At 44.7% G+C, this 20,477-nt stretch overlaps 1 protein-coding gene across 3 annotated transcripts in view; it reads left to right on the forward strand.

Moving 5' to 3' along the window:
• hivep1 (human immunodeficiency virus type I enhancer binding protein 1) overlaps positions 1-20,477 on the forward strand; it is a 40,118-nt gene that overhangs the window by 12,445 nt on the left and 7,196 nt on the right. For all 3 annotated transcript variants that reach the window (XM_020707245.2, XM_011481104.3, XM_020707246.1), the window contains exons 3-4: positions 13,560-13,613; positions 14,766-20,371. In XM_020707245.2, the coding sequence (XP_020562904.1) occupies positions 13,560-13,613; positions 14,766-20,371 (5,660 nt within the window). The remainder of the gene's footprint in view (positions 1-13,559; positions 13,614-14,765; positions 20,372-20,477) is intronic.

Consider the following 20,477-nt stretch of genomic DNA (forward strand, 5'->3'; position numbering starts at 1 on the left):
CTCACAAATGGGCTCCTGCGTGACAGGACTGCAAACTGCTGCTGTGTTCCTGTAAGGCTGGTGTTTCTGAGCGTTGGGAAAATATGACGCCGCTTCGGGAAAAAAGCAGGGACAAGGCAGAGCGACGAACGTGCGCCAGCCGGAAACCCTTAAAAGGCTGCCTGTGTGGGGCGCTCCTTGAGCTTGTGCAGCTGTGTGTGTCTGTGCACAGAGTTGGCATCGCTTACTGGTTTGCACAAGCAAAGGAGATGTAGTGGTTGCCAGGGAAACAGAGCAGCATGAGGCTGCAGGTGCTGTTCTTGTGTCCAACTGCTGGAACCTCCTACGGATGCTGAGGGGGCTAGGAGGGCAGCAAGCAGGCATGGGGGGAAGGAAAGGTGCGTCCTGAAGATCATGACTGTCACTCCGGGTTGAAGGTCCTTCACTGCTGAGTTAGGAGTGAAAGCTGACAGAGGATGCTGCAGATGCTTCCACAGAAAAATAAAGTTGGTATGAAAACAATCTCCTGCAGCAGACCCGCATCCCTGTCTTACAACTGAAAACTGCTGCTTCTGATCAGAGGTTTAACCTCTTGAGACCTGGCGTCCACAGACGAGGACGTCACACTGTGGGTTTTATAACCACTGTAGTTAATTCTGATCGCCTGGGGCCCTGTGACTAGACGAAATAAAAAAGGCATATCAAACAAGAGCTTGGGACTCAAGATTCAGGATTCAGTGTCAAGCGTGGACGCAGTGAAATGTGCCCAGCATGCAGTGTTGTGGACGCACAATACAAAAAGGAAAAGGGACCATCCACCCCAGAAACAAAGCACTTTTGACTTTAGTTTAAGTCGCAGTTCAACATCTATACTTATTTACAGCTACTTTGTAGAGACACTGATGAAAGATCCAAATGTTTTTCTGTGTTAAATATTTATTTTTGGTTGCAAATTTTTAAGGGGTTGTAATATAACTAACACGCCCTCCTGATATCCAACCAAGGACATGAGACAGCAGCTTGCTAAAGATGTTTGACTGACCACTGCAGTTCATTTTGGGTTTAGTTTTTCTGCTGCATGTCATTTTATTCTTTTTTGGTTAAAAAAGTCAGACTTGTAGCTTGGAAAATGCCTCGAGCAAACTAACAGAAAGCAGCAGAGGGTGGAGCATGTGTTTCTGAGGGGGACAAATTTGCGGGGTGGTCACCAAGAGGCTGGGGGAGCAAGCATAAGGAGGAGGAGGCGGCACTGCCTCCTGGCAGACCTTCGTCCTCTTGCGTAACGAGGACCGTCTCCTCCTTCAGCTGCTGTTGCTATGGAGACAGATGTTGGTGCTGGAAGGGGGATTTCTGGGAGTATCTCCTGGGAAATCTGCGCTGCGACAATTGTTCCGGGCCCTCGCCGAGAGGGAGCTACAAAGGGAAGCTGATTGGTTTGCTAAAGCTCCTCCCCTGCCCTCAAAAAACAAGCTAAGTTTTTGAGAGGGAGTGAAAATAGTTGATTTTGCAGCAATGGTTAGCAATAGCAGAGGAAAGCAAATGAAAATCGTTTAGTTAAAGTAAAGGTTGATGGAAAACGTATAAAAATCAAAATATATTCTTTTTAGACTATTGGTAAAAAAAAAATATATATATATATATATACCGGTATATTAGTTTATAAAAGTATTACCTTTTTCATCTCACCTAACAGAAATTAGTTTAATTATTGTTTTATTTTGCCCACTTGTTGCTTTTGTCCCCCACACAAATTCCTAAAAACTGTTCTTTAAATGAGGAGCTCTGTATCTAACTTATATGTCATATTTAGGCTTGTTTGAGTGAAACTTACACTGAGGTTAAAACTATTTTCAAACCACATGGACTTTTTCAGCTGTCTTATCTGCAGCAGAAATTACTTTTAAAGCAGCAGCTGTGCAGCTTCTGTTGATCCTGATGTTCCGTGGTGTGGCTGCAACCTGCATGGATGGGACAAATTGTGCGTGGTTGTAACAAATATATGCACAAATGAGACAAGAATGTGCACCGATGTGACAAAAATGTGTATAAATAAGACGAAAGCGTTCATGGATGTGAAAAAACTGCAAGAATGCTATAGAATGTGCATGAATGAGAAAAATTGTGCCTAGATGTGATAAACACATGAATGAAACTACAAAAATCTACACGAGTCAGACAGAAATGGGCACAAATGGGACAAAATAGTGCAAATACAAAATATGCACAGATGGGACCAAAGCCTGAAATAGGTTACCTATCATGTTTTCTTATATCCAGATGCTGTCTCGTGCAAGTTCCTATGCACTGCAGCGGTTGTTCATCATCCCGTTCTATGCTTTAACTTGAAAGAACTTTTGTTGCAGTAGTTACCATCAATAAGTCTAACACCTTTTGTCTCATGGGGAAGCGTCTTTGAGCCTGAATGTGCGTATGCTTATAAACCAGTAAAAAAATGTCAAGGTGAAAAACTTGATCGTAACAAGCTATAGAAACGAGCCACCTGGTGGTCAACCGATGAACTAATCTGTCTCTAGTTAGCTTTCTTTTCAAACCATTTTCGAACAGGGGGGGTATTCCAGGAAGCATGTTTAAACTACCCTGACTTTAACCCTGAACTCTGGCTGAAATCCGCCTGAACTTGCTTACTCTGGGTATGTCGGTTCCAAAAGACCGGATATGAGTTAGGGTAATTACGCTCGACTTGGTAACCCTGGGTTAATGCACGTGCACAGCAGGTACATAAAGACATTCTCAATGGATCGCCGCTTTCCGGAGTCACCATGGAAACGCGTGGCGAACAAAAGAGAGTGCTATACTTCAGTGAGACAGAGTCTGAGATTTAAATGACGGCGTATGAAGATTATACGTCCATCAAAAAAGTAATACGGATGCATCAGCAAAAAGAGTTTCTGCTTGTAGTAGAAGAGCAGACAAAGTAAAAGCACGAGTTTCTGATCTTATTTTTATTGTGATGCATATATATATAACTTATCCAACTTAAATGAATTAACAGCAGCACCAAAGTTACACATACTTAATTGAATTAATTTTAATGAAAGTAAAATCAATGTCTGAAAACTATGTGTTATTTTTAAGCTGACTTGACTAAAAAGAATTGATTTATCTTAACTGAAGCAAATAATCAAGTTAGATCAATGTAAAAAAGTTTATCTTTCCAACATCCATACATGGTCTTATCCCCCTCTCATGGTGGAAAAAGTATTATCTGAGCTTCTTCATCCATTAAATCATCTTCAAATAGACACGCCATGCTGCTGCACCTCTCTGAAAACAAACTAAGCTTCAACTAAACCTGCTCCAGACCAGGTTATGTTCAGAGCATGAGTTGCTATGGCAACTTGACATACCCTGCAACATACCTCGGTTTTTGGAACCGAAAGCGGTGGTTGTACACTTCTTAAGCCTCAAACTTACCGTGGGAGCTAGCAGAACCTGCTTTGTGGAATACCCCCCTGGAAGTTAAGGATTTGGCTTTGAGGCTAACGGCTTCCTCTCCAGACAGGCCGCTCTGGTCGATCTCATTTGCCTTTGCCCTCAGCTCAACAGACTCCTTGTAACAGACCCCAAGAAAACTTTTGGAAGAATCTGTTCCAGAAAGCTCCTGTCACATGACCGATCTGCTGATTGATTTTGGACTAAATGATCCCAGCTGATCAGAACTGCTGCTGATGTTTGGTTCTGTTCGGTCTGCTTGGAACTCTGTTCCTTTATGTTTCCAGCCTGCTGCACCACCTGTTGACTGTTGCCCCCTGCAGCTGGTGATTGACTAAATTATTGTTTACCTGAGGCTGTTTGTTGACAAACAGCTGAGCGAATGAAGCTGCAGTAGAAGGAGGTGCGGCTCCGGTCTCCTCTAGATCAGCGCTGCATTCAGGAGTATTTTTAGCTGCAGGCAGGTGAGCCGCTAATCCGACGAGGTGTTTGAGGAACGAAAGACCTGCATGGTTTTTCCAGCTTCATCCTGCCTTGTTTAGCTTTTTATAGCGCACAAAGCCGTACTGCTCGGCTCGGGGGAAGTCGGGATTATGCAGGGAGGGCTTTCCCTGGTCCAGAGGAGGGGTTGAAAGCAGGAGGAGGGAGGAGAGGAGCGACAGGCTGTGCTGCTTTCGAGCTCTGTTCTACAACACAGACAGACTAACGGAGACTGGGGAATGTGCAGGACTGTTGTGATTTTGGCTCAGGATTGTCAGGTGTTTTCCTGAAAGAGGATCTAAAACTGCTTTAGTCGACCTTCGCTTCGTCCTAAGATCAGGTACAGCTCTTCGGTGTCTGTCTCCTCCCCGGTTTCCCTCACCTCATGTTCCAAATCGTCTCTTCTCGTGTCACGCTCTTCTTTTTGCTTCGCTCTTTGTGGAGTTTATGAGTGTTTTGCTCTGGGTGTGTGGAAAATAAACGTCCAGCAGGACGCTGGCTTGTTTCTCTGACTCTTTAACATCTCAAGAGAGTCTGTAAATGTTCCTCTCAGCTTCAGAAGACTCAACTGCTTTGTTTTTATTTTTAAAACCAAAGGTTTCCTAATAAAATTCCTTTTTGTGGCAGATAGATCAGGACTTTGACCGGATTGTCAGATCTTTAGCTACCCAGTTTGGAACCTTCATCCGACCTGGTGATGCTTCTCTGTGACTCCTCTGACTGGTCCTGGATGGCTGATGTGATCACTTCAAATGGCAGTAAAATAAAGAAGATATTAAATAGAAGTTTTAAATGAGAAGTTTTTTGGATCTGATGAAAAATTGAGCTTTGTCTTGGTGGAAACCACACTTGTTGATTATCTCAGACATTTAAACTCTGATGAAGATGAGAATTAGAAGCTTCTGTCCTCAGAATCCAGGAGTGAAGCTTATAAGTTGAACAGAGAATCATTGATTTGATGATGACAGCAGGAAGGCTGTGAAAGAGGAGGATGGAGGAAGACAGAACAAAACAAGGAGAGAAGGAGCAGCTTGCGGAGGCTTTGTAACGCTTCTTCCTCTTCCTGATGATGGAGGAGCAGCAGCAGCAGCAGCAGGAGAAGAGGCAGAGGGGCAAAACCATGACACTTTTTAAAAGTCTAAAATAGGCCTGCACAATATACCGCAAATTTATCGTTATCGCAATATCCAGCTCTGCAATAGGCATATCGCAAAAGACGGCGAACATCGCAATAAATCGTAAACCCAAAATGTGCTAAAACAATCTTATGGCAGGTTGAGGCATTTAACGAATCAAATAAATCCCTTTATGCTTTGACCAATCAGATGGACGCCTTCCCATTGTTTACCAATCAGATGGAGGCCTATTATGTTAGATGTTTGTCACCTATGTCGATGAGGGTCATTTGGAATATAATTTTAAACTGTTGCAATGAAATGGGAATGATGTTTTTGGTTATTTTTCTATTTGTTTATATACCGCAAATGATATCGTTATCGCAATATTAATCTCTAATATCGCACATCGCAAGTTTTCCTCATATCGTGCAGCCCTAGTCTAAAACAGCTTTAATAGCTGAGATGAATAGATTCTCCAAAGTAAGATAATTGATTATCGAATAAACAGATGATTGAATTTCCAGGATTAAAGATAGATTTTTATGTAGCACCTCTTTATTGGATATGTCCTTAAAAACAGGCGAATGCCCCTAGAATCTGAGGGAAGTGTAAAGGCTTCATCCAGGAACAATCGAGGAGTCTGGAGAAGTCAGCAGATACTGAAACCTCCAAAGCCTAACGTGACTCCCTGCAAACCACTGAAACGGTGTCATGACGCTGTGACTAAGATTCTTCATCATCTCTGCTCTCCCATTGTTGGCTGAGATGAAGAAGAGGAGGAGGAGCAGAGCTGAGGAGCATCTCTCTGCTGTTTCAGTAACATGACCCATGGTTATTTCCTGAGCGGCTCACTGCGCTCGGCCTCAGAAGCTGCAGATCTAATTAAGCCTCGTCGGTTTTCCTGGAAGGCTCAGCGGCCGCGGCGAGTGAGTGCGCCACCATGTCCAGAGTCAGAGCAGCAGCTGGAAAAGACCCGCAAAATTCCTGCAAGCGTGCGTCATGCTTCCACATGCATGCTGTCGGCAGACGTGGTGCTGCAAACATGGCCCGTGCTGCCGCAGAGCTGGAGGATAAACCACAATAAAACTGCAACGCTATGATTGAAATGCTCCAAAAGACACCTTTGACTTCCTGTAACTTCCAAACAATAGCTTCTGTGTTAGTTCAGTCTCACTTCACGTATTCATTGGCCCCTTCACAAACTCATTTATGTCTGAAACACAACAGATACAAATCCAGATGAACCATAAACATTCAAACACAATCAAACTTCGCTCTAATGTTTCACATAACAACCGTTTTGTTTACAGCATTTAATTCCATTTCAGTATTCATCAGTGTACATCAGATTTTCCTGAACTTATAAATGGAAGATTTCATCCAAGTTACAGATTTTTACATTTAAATTAAGTTATAAGTTTAACTTTATGTCTTGTGATAAGATATAAACCGGCTCAGTGGCCTTGTGGTAGAGTGTCCGCCCTGTGACTGGAAGGTGGTCAGTTCAAATCCAGGTCATCCTGAATCCCAAAGACTCTAAAAATGGGACCCAGTGCCTCCCTGCTTGACTCTCAGAATGAAGGGGTTGGATTGGGGGGGTTAAACCTCCAAATGGTTCCCGAGCGCGACTGTGTCTGCAGCTCACCGCTCCCCCAGGGGATAAGTCAAATGCAGCAAGATTCTGGAAAATATTTCACACACCTGGGTGCATGATAGGACATTTTAACTTTAAATTTTAGTTTGTGAATTTAGTCTGAAAAAGGTTTTTTGTTTAGGTAAAATTGATTTTCTTGTTCCATGACAATAAAGATTTGCTGTTTTGCAACACAACTGCCAACAACAAGCCTGTAGCTTATAAGTATAAGTAGTGATTGTTATCCGTATTCAGTATAAATAAACAAACCAACACTAGATTATATTGACAAAACTGTAATAATGTTGTTCTTTAAAGCTTGTTAGGACTTTATTTGACCACCAGATGTCTCTGTTTTTTCTTGTTCTTTGTCAGACTGAAGCTTTGAAGCTTCAGACGTTTAGAAAAGACCCTCAGGTCTTTAGAAATCGTCTTTTGTCAGATGTTCTTGCTTTTTTGTCAGAAAGCTAATATTTTCTTACCGCGTGCCAGGCTTCCCAGAGACTGTTTGCAGTGAGAGATGGTCATGCTAACAGGCCACCTTAAACACGTGTGTTTGTCTGTCGGTGATACAGCAATGCCTGCTTGTTTCCTTTGCTGGTGTTACTGATCGTGAATAAATGCTGCAACTTTTGTAATCTTGCAAGTCACCGTTACTCTTGAACTCTTGTTATCATGAACCTCGGATCAGTGGATTTTTCGTGGGTGGAGTCAGATATTTTGGCCCCACCCTTTCCCCTCTCACCTTTGTTTCTTGTGCAAACAGAAACATTTTTGCACTTTGGATATTACGAAGATTTTTTACCCAGGTTTTTACATGAGTAAAACAATACTTGATTACTTTGCATGCTGAGTTCAGCTGTGCGGTTCTGACTGGTGATGATGAAGCCTCATCCAGGAGAGTAAAGCTGAATGAGTGAGGGATGAGTGTGTCACTGAGCCCTGATTAACCTGGTTGAGGTGACCAGCTCGCTCCAGGCTTTTAACCTGCAAGGAAGTGGCCTCTGCTTCTTTGCTGGATCTCCCCAAATGTTCTTCTCTCTTTTCTGGTGAAATGAGCTAATCTGACTTTATATAAAAAATAAAAACAAAACAAGTATTATGTAACTGGGATAGAGCAACTCTTTTGAGCAATACTTTCCAAATGTAATGAATTATTTTCATTATTTTTTTGAAAGAATTTGTTCTTTCTACTCATTTTTTAAATTTATTTTGAATGGATCTTTCCCCCTCAAAAAATACATTCAAAAACAACTGGGTCATACTAAATAATCCAAAAATGGGGACCCAATGGCTCTCTGCTTTACACTCAACATTAAGGGGTTGGATTGGGGGGGTTAAACAACCAAAATGGTCCCCTGTTATGTCCCCTGTTCTGTGATTACATCTCACTGCTCCCCCAGGAGCGGAGTTGATTACAATGAAGAAATTTCAACACCAAAACTTTAACTTTAAGGTTTTTACTTTGTGTTTAATCTGACTTGATTTGTTTATTGGCTCATTTAGAATCACTTGGGATACAAATATTTGTTACATTTGCACAGAACGTCTTCTAATAAAATAAAAATGTTAATTTGACTAGAAAATTACACAAACAAATAAAACTATAATTCAACGCATATGCTCATTATTTAATTTATTCTTGTTTTTAAGCTAAGTTTAAGTAAGTTTTAAGCTGTGTTGTTTTATTAATACTTTATATTATCATTGATTTCTACTGAACAAAGGTAAAAGATTATTTATTTTAAATAAAAAAACACTGCTGAAAATGCTTTGAAGGAAATGGATCAACAGATTTTAAGCAAAAATTTGTTTAATTCAATTTAAAAAAATGAGCCGGTTCCTTTGACCGGCAACTCTGCAGTAACTGCATTCTTGGAGTTTAAGGTCGGTTGCGACCAAACCATCAATTTTCCATCATGACTTAGCTGAAAACAATAAGAGCAGCTTCCTTTCTGCAGGCCTGAACCCTAGACTGCTTTATTAGGAAGGATTGGAGCAATTCCAAGCTGCTGTGGTTTTCTTCCTGAACTCCCTGGAGATCCTTGGAAAAAATGAATGATGCTGCTTGGGAAGCCCTTGCTCTTCGTCTTATGTCTCATGCTCATGTAAACACAAGGCCACAGCTGCTCTCCATCCACAGTTTTCCACATCCTTTAGTTTTTCACCTTTTCACCGGATCAGCAAACATCAGGTGGATGCAAACATCCTGTACTTGATGACATCATCAGGAAAGGATTGCTTAATTCCCGCCTCATGTTCTCTGAGTTTCACTCCCAAACAAACAGGCAGCAACTGCCTGTTTTTCTGCATCTTCTGACCAATCACAGCCAACCACAGGGATCGGGAGGCAGGTCCTAAAGTGACAGGAAGTCAGGCAGAGGTATTTCAGGATGAGGGAGGCAAGGGTTTGTGGGAAACACTGCAGCTTTGATCAGGGAGTCATGCAGAGATCTTGTAGACCCCCCCCCCCCCCCTTAATACGATGCAGTAGGAAGTTAACATGACGGAGAGGAGACATGTTTAAGGATTGTTTAAACTCTTGTTTAACAAGAGTTTGTTTTTCTTTTTTAAGAACACAGTGTTTTTAAAGTAATATTTTCCCTTTAAAAAATGTCTTTACTGCAATCATGACGGCTTTTATTTGGATTCAGAGGAAAGTGATCTCAGAGCCACCAAAGCAACAAAAAGCGCTGAAGCTGCAGTGGTGCAGACGCCACTTTTGCAAAAACTGAAACAACAACAACTCCTTTCCCCCGTCAAGCTGTGAGCAACATTCCTCCCCCACGACAGAGGGAGGGGAGCAGGGAGGAGGAGGATCCCCTGTAGGTGCCGGAGCCGGTTTCAGTGACGTCAGCTTGGGCGGCTCCCCCCCCCCGCGCGCCGCCTGTCCTGGGCTTACAGGAATTCCCCTCCTCGTCACGCTGTTCTGAGGAAACCGCAGGCAGAGCCACAGCTGATGGGGCGGAAGCGCACACGCCGCTGCCGGTGCCAACATGCTCGTCTCTGCCGAGGTCCCAACGCCTTTGCCGAACCGGGAGGAAAACAGAAACAGGGACATTCTGTTTTTATACCTCCTCTGTTCCTGCTGACTCAGGTGTAACCAAACAAAGACAAAAGGCAGTTTGTGCGCTGTCAGTCAGCCCAGCGTCACGATTACTGGAGCGAAGCGGCAATTGGGGCGTTTGGGTCGAGCCTTGGGCATTCTGACGAGGCTGCAGGACTCCTGCTGATCTGTAAGTCCTGGCTCTCGTACGCACCACTTTCAAGACCTCAATATGGAAACCAGAAAACTTTAACTTTTTCTGCACTTTCAGTTTTAAGAAGCAGTTTGTTGATGGATCAGTCCTCATAACTTTGTTACGATCCTTCTCAGCTTCTTTCTTCTGCTCCGTCTGTTGTTTTCATGGGTTTAGTGTCACCAAGAGGAGCCATTATTCTCATTCCTTTATTTTATTTATTTCTGTTGTTTCTTTACTTTTGTTCAACCTGAAACTTTCTTCTGGTTCTGCTGGTTGCCTGGTAACTGCTTCAGGGGACAAAAGTCAGTGGCAGTCATGATCTTGTGGTTTTGTTAAACTCACAGCTGCACACGAACACTCCTCTTTTTTGAGAATCCAGCTCATTACTTTTAACAGTAACCAGCGGAACTCTTAAACAGTATTTTACTTCAGCAACCAAAATGCTTCAATAAATGTTACATTTGTTATAGTTTAGACTCAACAGATGAAAATGCTTGTCTTTTGTTTTTTCGCATGGCAACCCACAGTTCAGCTCCAGAATAAATTTCCTAAAAAAATCCTGCTATAAATGTCAGCTGTTCCGGAGATAAAAAGTGAAACATGAGCTCGTCACTACACCCCAGTAGACATTTTCAAACTTTTTCATGATTGCTGCTTCTTCAGATTCATACTGAGAGCTGTTCTCTTCTCCTAATACATAGAAGTTCCATAATTGCCTCCATTTACCTCTCTTGTTCTCTTTGGGAAGTGTTTGTATTCACACGGAAGTGAACCGCACCAGAGTTCATCTGCAACCGACACCCTCATTCTCAAGAGAATCTGTTTTCGTTGTTTTCTGGTCCAAACCAGAGTTTAGCTGAGCTTTCACACCTGCCAAACTAAGAGGACCATCGGGAAAGCAACTTTGGATCAGACCAGGACTAAACTTCTCAGAGTGAACAATTCCAAAATTCACAAACAGTAATTATTCCTTTTTAAATTCACGTCTTTCTCTTTTTGTTGTCGATTTTTCTTTTTTCAGACGAGGATCTTTCACATTTTGTTCGGACTCTTGGTCTTTGTCTGGTTTTCCTGTTTTCTCTTGAATCACTTTGAAGTTGTAGCAGCTGACCCAAACTAGCATTAGGATTATATTAGATTATTATCATTTTCATCCTCTTGTTCTGACAGGCGTAAACTTTTAGTTATAATGGTAAATGGGATTTATACGGTATGCAGAGAATGTGGTGACATCTTCTGGCACAAACTGGGATTTGCAATGAAATGACCGCTCAGCCAACACGGGCTGATATGTCCGAAATGTAACAAAGGAGTAAACAACATCAGTAATCTGAAGAAATGTCTACTAATACACAAATATAGCTAATAAAAAAAGCAAGCATCAAAGATACTTTATTGATCCCAAGGAAACTAAAATGGGAGTCCACTGCTCCACACACCCATCCGATTACTCACATAGATTAAAATACACATTAAAAGAATAAATAAATAAGAAATATGTTAAAATGTAATAAATAACCCAATAAAAACAGTAAAAATAGAATCAAAAAGTAATAGGACATTTAGTATGCCATGCCCTGTCCCATTGGCCACTTTTGAAAGGAAATTTAAAAATAAACTAAATATTTAATGTTTTAAAGACCACACACCTGTAATATAATAAAATGTAATTTATAATTTTACTCAGAAAATAGTAAAGAAACGGGAGGATTTGCTCATGGAGGGGCAGGAGAACTCCACAGCATGTGTTTGAACTGAAGAAATGGAGGAATTTCTCATGCATGCATTTATGTCTAAATAGCTGGTCTGCTGTAACACCCCCCCCCCCACACACACACACACATTTCCTCTTGTGTGTCAGCTGACTGTGCTGCATGAGTCCTGTCACCCTGAGGCGAAGGAACCTCGCTTCCTGTCCCAGAAGGCCGATCAGATCTCTGTAAAGAGGAAGCTGTTTGGGACTCAAAATGCTGACTTCATACGGTTTTATGACCTTCTGGGTTTCACTTCCAGATTTTTGCCTGCAGCTAAAAGCATGGTTTGGGGGGGAGCGGGGGGTTCAGTGGTGATGATCCCATCCAAAAACAGGAACGACAGCTTTCTGCGCCACTCATTTTTTAACTAAATTCAATCTCTTTTTTTTTCTTCTTTTTTTTCTGCATCGATGGCTTGGAAGAATGTTTTGCAGAAACTTGAACCACCATCCCAGGATCATCTAGCAGATTCCTTCACTGCTGCATGCTTCAGTTTTAAAGCCATGCCTCTACATTTGCATATGTTTTACAAAGAATTGAAAAAGGGGAAGTAGTTTTCTCTATAGTGATGAGCAGCACATCAAGCAAAGAGACGTTTGGCTCTAAACTTTTATATTCAGAAGGGTTTGTTTGGATCTGAGGGTCATGAAACTCTGCAAACTAAAGCCTTTCCTGCTGGGACATGGTAGGAGTTAAACTGGGACTGGCCGAATTGATCTTATGAAAGCAGTTATTCAGTTTCCATAGTAACCGATCCAGACTTCTGATTCTAGTTGGTCATTTTTTCACTTGAGGACCTAAAAAACAGAAAAGATCTAGCAGAGTTTATAAATAAGGCTGGATATCAGCTGACTACCACTTTTTTGTTGATTTACTTTCATACATGTTCTCTTTAGGCTTAACATATAAAAGAAAACAGTTTATTGGAGCAGACCTGTTTTGTGATGATAGAAATGATTTTAAACAAACAAGTTTGATGGGTTTTTATTTCATTGACTCAGGTAAACAGGTTGTTTTTGTGGTGTGTTAAGGTGTTGTTGCTCCGGCTGCTCCTGCCTTGGTTTGTTTTGCTTGTGGGACGTTCATCTTCGGGTGGAGGGAGGTTTGAGTCAATCAGCTCCTCATGACAGCTCTGATGATCATCTCTGCTGTATAAGAAAAGATGTCCTCCGGGTTTCGATTGGTGGATGTTGCTGCTGCTCCCTCTTTGGTCTGTGGCAGTGAATGTGGAGGCAGAAATGGATCTCCTGTCAGGTGTTTCTGCATTAATGTGTCCGCTTACAGAAGGACGCTCAGAGGGAGTCCTCGCGGTTTGAAGGAATCCCTTCCAGGAAAAGGGCACGTAGAAGGGCTTGTTCAGATGTAAACAGAGCTCTCCTCTCTGCTCCTCGCCTGCACTGTGAAGCAGCTTCCTCCTCGAATGCTGCAGCTCTCTGGCAGGAAGCCTTTGTTTGGCAGAGCAGGGGTGGTGGAACGTTATGTAATCAACAGTGGGCTGCAGAGCGAATACTAAGGGCGGGGGGGGGCATGTCTGATGTCTGTAGTAACACTGAATGTCATAATCCACTGACCTCCTCCGCCTGTGCCATGCATGAGGTCTGCTGAGCGTCTCCTGCAGGAGCAACAGGCCGTTTTGCTGTGGATTGTTAAAGGCGGTAAACCTGCAAAAAATCAAAAATCAAATTAGCCCCACCCCTCCCTGTGTGTCCGACACAATGAACAGGGATAACAAGTTGTGTCCCATACAGAGCACAGCAAGGGCCCTGACCTGCCGCTCCTGAAAGGTCTTGAGTCGGATCTGCTCCACCTCAGCAGGAGCATCCGCTGACCAAAACCCTGCTCTCATCTCTGCTGCGTGCCGGGCTCCATCCCCCTGCTGACTTCTGTTCTTCTGTTGCAGATAAAATTGAAGAGGCGCAGAAGCAGCTGAAGGAGCCCAAAGCTACTCAGAACAGTAAGACATCGTCTCTTAGTGGGTTTTCCTTCATCTGTGGCGCTGTCTGCTTTACAAACCGGCTTTTATTGCCTTTTTAGTGATGCAGAGGTTATTTCTGCCAAGTTCATGTTAAGCATCGCCAGGGGTGGGGCAAAAAACTGGATTTAATAACACACTGGATTTGCTGTTTATGTATTTAACAATGGTGTAGCTCCAAACGGTCTCCCAATCTTTTTTCTTTTCAAGTCCTTCTCTGACAACCCACCCCAACTTATTATTATTTTTTGGTCTAAATTTTTAAGTCTTACTCCAATCATCTATAAATCTATTGTTAAAGCGTTCCCAGTGGTCTTTTAATTATAAATATGCAATTTTTAGGCAAAATCAAAAACCTGAATCGTTTTCCAGGACATAATTTCTGGTGAGCAGTAGGAGTTTCTCAGAAATTCATCTCTGAGTTGTGGACCGGAGTTGTGGAGAGGAGCAACCCCGCTCTCCCCATTCCCCTCCCTTTTTTGTCCGGTCCTGGTTCACAAAGAGTTGAATAAAGAAATACTCAGAAATGTGATTTAAAGCTTAATTTTCTTTATATATGTCCTCCATCATCAGAAAAATGCCACAAGAACATGTTAAAAACACCAAAAACATCCTTTTTTATCAGAATGGGTCTTTAAAGGTTACATTAAAAATGACAATACCTTAACATTTAACAATTTTTACTATAACATCTGTTTACTTGATTGCTTGTGAGCCCAGGATGAAGCAGCCAAAATTGACAAATCAACCACTTTTTTGGGTCAAGCTAACTTGGGCGTGGTAAAGTTTCCCATGAATGAGTCAGCCTTTAAGCTTTAACTAGAAGAGTTTCAAGCCTTCTGTTCTTTACCTGGAGCCACCGTGAGCAGAGGTCAGTCCTGTTGACGCGAGCAAGGACTTAAAGTTTTTCCAATGTAAAGTGTTTGCACTTGAAACTTTAAAACTGTCAGTTTAAGGGATTTAAGTAAATTAGGGTTTCCTTTCTAAGAATTTGAATCTAGAAATTAAATAAGAAATGCTGTTTCAGAATGTGGTTTCAGGTATAGACAGTACAATCCCGTTCTGTTTTTACTCACAAAGAAAATTTGAGTAAAGATATGTTTTTTATCCTTGGTTGTTTTCTTTTCTCTGCAGCTTCGAGTGCTCTAAGGCCTGTCGACAACATAAAAGGCCTGAAGAGGAAAAAGGTTGTTGCAGAGAGTAAAAAACTCCCAAAGTCTCCTGTGAAAAAGCCGGTGCAGTCATGTGAGCCCGATGTGCACTCATCGCCTACCAAGGAAACCACACCCTCCTCGTCCAGCCCCTCACACAACCCTCCATCGTCACCCAACGGGAAGGAAGAACCACAGCATGTTGAACCAGTTGCAGTATCCCTGGATGAGGGGTCCCACTCCTCTGAGGCTGAGGGGGTGAAGCAGGAGAAAGCGTCCACTCAGCCAACACCACAAGAGCCGTCAGACTGCAAGAAAGCTGAAGAGTCTCCACGTGAAGACAGCAAAACCCCAGTGGGCAGCTTTAAAGGGGGTTCTTACAGCAGCAGTGCTCCTTTGGAAGTTCTTCTGAAAGCCATGGAGCCTGACTTCAGCACTCTGGCAGATAGAGACCTCTCTGTGTTGGCCACAGGCATCAGCAAACCAGCTGCATCGCTTCAAGCGCAGCTCAGCGGAGAAGTAACAGCACTGCCAGCCGTCAGTGTTGCTCTCCAGACCCAACCCTCCCAAATGCAGACCTACTACATTGACAAACAAGGCAATTTCTTCGGCATTGCAGCTCCGCTGCAGGGAGCAGTGCAACCTTTAACACAGGGTACTGGCCCACTCACTGCATCTCATTTACTGCCTATTTCATCAAATGTGAAGCAAGGCTTGCACATGAACTTCAGCAGTGGACCGTCCGCTGTAAGTCACACCCCGGCCCCTTCAGGCCCCAGTGCTTTGCCCCAAAGCCAACCGCCAGTTGTCCACACATGCCAATCCATCTCTGCCAGCGTCCCCAGCACCATTCAGGTCCCGGTCACGCCCGGCAGCAGCCATGTGCAGATGACCACTGTCATGAACATTGGTGCTGAGCAGACATCAAAGGATCAAAAACCTAAAAAGCCAGGAAAGTACGTGTGCGAATACTGCCAACGGGCGTGTGCAAAACCCAGCGTGCTGCTCAAACACATCCGATCTCACACAGGAGAGAGACCATATCCCTGCGTCACTTGTGGCTTCTCCTTCAAAACCAAGAGCAACTTGTACAAGCACAAGAAGTCTCACGCTCACGCTATAAAGCTGGGTATGATCTCCCGTTCTGAATCTGGAGGGGGGTCTTTGTCTACAGAATCTGACAAAGCTGTTGGAGCACAGTCAGAGGTTGAAGAGAGCGGGGACAGTGATGATGAAGGTAGTGCCGTAGACCTGGAACCTGAGTCCTCACAGAGTAGCATAGCTCCATTATCTGATTGCAGTTCACAGAATGTAACACCATTGGAGACAGATGTATCCATTAAATCCTCCCCAGGTCGAAGGGCTCATGAGCCCAAAGTCCCTACTGCACTCCCTAAAGTTGTTGTGTACCCGGTTAACGTATCGCCTCTGAGGGCAGACAGTCCAAGAGTGGCCGGTGCTGCACCTGAACAAGCTGCTGCACAGCGTCAGCGAGAGTTTCAGGCCACCAGACCCAACGTCACAGTCCTGTCTTCTCTGAAGGAGGTGGACGGCACAAGTGGTTCCTTGGATGCAGTGAGCGAGGACGAAGAGCAGCAGTGCAAGTCTCCTCTGCTGGGGAGTCACGGTCAGCTTCAGCGGCAGCAAGCAACAGACTACTCTCAGCAGCAGCAGCCCAAATGTTTACTCAGTCCTCGCAGTCTGGGAAGCACCGACTCCGGCTACTTCTCTCGGTCTGAAAGTGCTGACCAGGCCATGAGTCCCCCCAGCCCCTTTGTGAAGATAACTCCACCAGTAGATGCTGAAGTTGCCAAAAGCGTTCCTCTCATCGCGCCTCCTGTGGTTTCCACAGTCATGCATGTAGCAGCTGACCAGAGAATGCGACCAAGCGAAAAAGTTATACGACACCCACTAGAGCCAAGCGCCCGCTCTCTGGAAGAGCGCATCTCAAAACTCATCTCGGACAATGAGGCGGTGGTGGACAACAAACAGCTGGACAGTGTAAAGCCACGCAGAACCTCTCTGTCGAGGAGAGGCAGCATTGACTCCCCCAGATCATACATTTTTAAAGACTCATTTCAGTTTGATCTGAAGCCGATGGGGAGAAGGTCCAGTTCAAGCTCTGACATCCCCAAGTCTCCTTTTACGCCCACAGACAAGTCAAAACATGTGTTTCTCCTATCAGTTCCTAATCAGTACCCACCAATGGACTGTCTACCGATCACAAGGAGTAACTCAATGCCCACAACGCCCGGACACTCAGTTCCCCCACCCAGCATCAATCCAGTGCCCCGACCTTTAAGGGGCTGTCAGTCATTTGATGAAAAGATTAGTTCTTTGAATGATGAGGTGTTCTTGTCAGCACCACCAACCCCAAATCCCGCAATACACTCTCGAACTTTAGTCAGACAAAAAGCTGTGGACGACTTTTCAACTAGTGAGGGGCACAGCCTGGTGGCTGTTCGGTCAATGGATGAGGGCTACCATGGGCACAGCAGCTTGGTTGAGCAGATGCAGAGGAGCAGATCGTTTGAACACGGGCAGGACCGAAGCAGGAGGCCTCAGCAGAACAAAGGCACCATGTATGAGTGCGAGACTTGTCGAAATCGGTACAGGAAGTTGGAGAATTTTGAAACCCACAAAAAATTCTACTGCTCAGAACTTCATGGTCCCAAGAACAAGCCTTTGGTGGTGAAGGAACCAGAAGAAGATGTTTTCCATGTCAACACACAGCAGCACATACCAAGCGGCACTGGTGCACTAGACCAACAGACGTCAATCAGAAAGAGAAGGAAAATGAAAAGTGTAGGTGATGAAGATGATCAGTCTCCAACTGACACCATTCCACCATGTTTAGTTGGTTGTGAGGCGACAACAACTCTGCCAAACAAGAATTTTTCTCAGACTGGGCTCATAGTAGACATCCAACCCAACAGCCAATCAAAGCCTCCTCAGATCCAGCTTGTAGCACGAGGTATGAACACGGCAGAGTCCAGACTGTCTCCCATTCAAGAGATGAATATCAGTGGTGCTGCTAAAGGAGACCTTCAGAGGCAAGGCAGTGGCACATCAGTCATCAGACACACCAATTCTCTGAGCCGACCCAACTCATTTGAGACGGACTCCCTTGATAGAGTATCTCCTGATGTTTTGGAGAAAGATCAAATGAAAAGTCCACAGTTAGATAGATCTTCTGGAGTCTCAACTGATTCCTACCAGGAAAAAGCTTTCAAACCTACATGTGACGAGTACAGGAAACTCGGGAGGGAGTATAGCAGCGATAGTATGAGTGCTGCAAGCTCAACCCCAGTCAATCAGTCTCGTCTTGTACGACAAAGCAACATCCTGGTTCCTGAGATTCTGGTAACAGAAGACTCAGACAGGGAGCATGAACCTAACACCAGTGAGCCGGCAGACAAGCCTGCAGAACAATTCAACTGGCCCCAGAGAAGTGAGAGTCTGTCCAAGTTACCAGCTGAGAAGCTCCCCCCTAAGAAGAAAAGAATTCGTCTGGCTCAAATGGACCAGTCGTCAGGTGACTCCAGCTTTGAGTCCAGCTTCTCGCGAAGCCTTAGCAGGGACAGCAGCCTCTCTCGAGGCTCCAGCATCTCAGCCTCCTTTGACCGAGAGGAAACAATTCGATCAGAGAGTCCATCCAGAGGGGAAGGTAAAACTCCAGAACCTCAGAGTTTACCAGTGGCGCTCAACACCCTTGGGGTGCCTGGAATGATGAGGCGTGCCGCATCTGAGCAGATCACTTGCACTCAGCCATCGGTGGAGATTTCGTGTGATTATCGAAGCAAGTCTTTTGACTGCGGCAATGTGCCTCCAAGACGATGTCTGTCACCCATCGGTCAACCCAAAACTGGACAGGTCGCACAGGTGCCACTGATTGAGAGAAGGCGGGGACCACTTGTTCGACAGATGTCCTTAAAGATTGGCCCGGAGAGTCAGCAGCCTGTTCGGAAATCTGCCATTGGCACTTTAGACAAAGCCCTGATTGCTAACGTCAGCTCCCTCGGTCAGTACAGATCCCAGCAAATTAATATTGTAAGCAGGCGTGCCCCAGTGGCGTCCGCCATCCTAAACACAGCGGAGCCACCGCTGCAACAACACGAGCAACTGGTGCAAAGCATTAATCTGGGCAGCCCCACCCAGCAGCAACAAGTCCATGGTTTGCCACACCCCTGGTACCAAACGGCAAAGGTCCAGTTTAGTCAGAAGGTACAGCAAGCTCTCAGCAAGACATCAGTTTGTGGTGAAAATCTTCAAGATAAACCATCTGACTTTGAGAAAAATAAATCCTTTGTGCCCAAATACCAACTCCAGTGTCCCAGCCAAACCTTTTCCTTCTGTACGCAGGGGACTCAGATCGCTTTGCCAATTTTAACTATTCCAATTGCCAATCCGATCCTGAGCATTTCCAAATCCTCAGACATCATCCAGAATGTCTTTGTGGCCAGTCAGCAGACGTCCGATGTGAAGACCCAGACTGTTGTATTTTCAAGTAAACAGCAGAAGGAGCCGTTGGACCATAGCCAAACGGGCACTGCTTCGTTGCCGCAGATCCTGATCACCCATGAGCAGATGCACCAATCCTCTTCTCAGTCCAGTAAGCACTACCAGTTGTCCACTCAGAGTGCAGAGGTCCCACATGACCGGACTCAAACTGCAGCAGTTCCTGCCCCACACACAGCAGACCATTCATCCCTGGGTTCTCTGCAGTGCATGCAAAAACTAGCCTCTGTGACATTGTGCCCACAACAGGAACCCGCTGCTTCCAGCAAGCGCATGTTGTCACCAGCCAACAGTTTGGACATCTACATGGAAAAGCACCAGAAACGTGCCAAGGACGAGCATGGTGTAGCCTGCTTGACAGACGGTAGGTCGGCCGGTTACCTCAACTCAAAGATATCCGAGGTGTCACGCCAGAGAAAGCTAATGCTGGTGAGACAGGTGTGTACGACTGAACCGGTGGACAGTCCCATTGAGACAGAGGCCCCACCCCTGCCTGATCTCAAACCTAACGAGGAGAAGAACTCTGAGGCTGATGATGGAGTCAAGCCCATGTCTCCTGATGCGGTAGGCGTAGAAAAAAGCAGGGCAAAGGAAATTAACGAGAAGAAAGATCCGGTCATAAACACTACCTCCCTGCCTCCTGACAACAGTCTGAAGCCCCAGGAGAAATCCGAGGAGCAGAGGTGGACCCCGGCCAAATCCCTGATACGGCCCTCCAGCTTCCATGCAGGTCAAGTGAAACTGACCACGTCTGTGTCAGCGGTGAACACCAAGGAAGCCCACCGGCTGTCTTTCCCCAGCCTGAAGACCACCACCACCTTCACATGGTGCTTCCTGATGAAGAGGAAGCCTATTCACATGCAGCAGACTGACCTGAAAACCTCAGCATACGCTGCCTGGACCGTCAGTACAGATAACTCCAATCCCCTTGGGCTGCCCACCAAGGTGGTCTTGTCTCTTTTTGACTCCAAGCACAGCTCTAGGAAGATCCACTACACCTCCGCCATAAGGACCAGCAGGGAGTCTGACATCCTGTCCTTCTCGGGCAAGCTGAAGGACGTCATGCTTAAAGTAAGTTTTACCACAATTATTGTCATTAGAATAACTACAACAAATCAAAAGATTTACAGATCAAACGAGCTGCAGTCACTTAAGTTTTAACTATACCTCTGTCCTC

This window comes from Oryzias latipes, chromosome 11, assembly GCF_002234675.1.
Source record: "Oryzias latipes chromosome 11, ASM223467v1".
NCBI classification, from domain to species: domain Eukaryota; kingdom Metazoa; phylum Chordata; class Actinopteri; order Beloniformes; family Adrianichthyidae; genus Oryzias; species Oryzias latipes.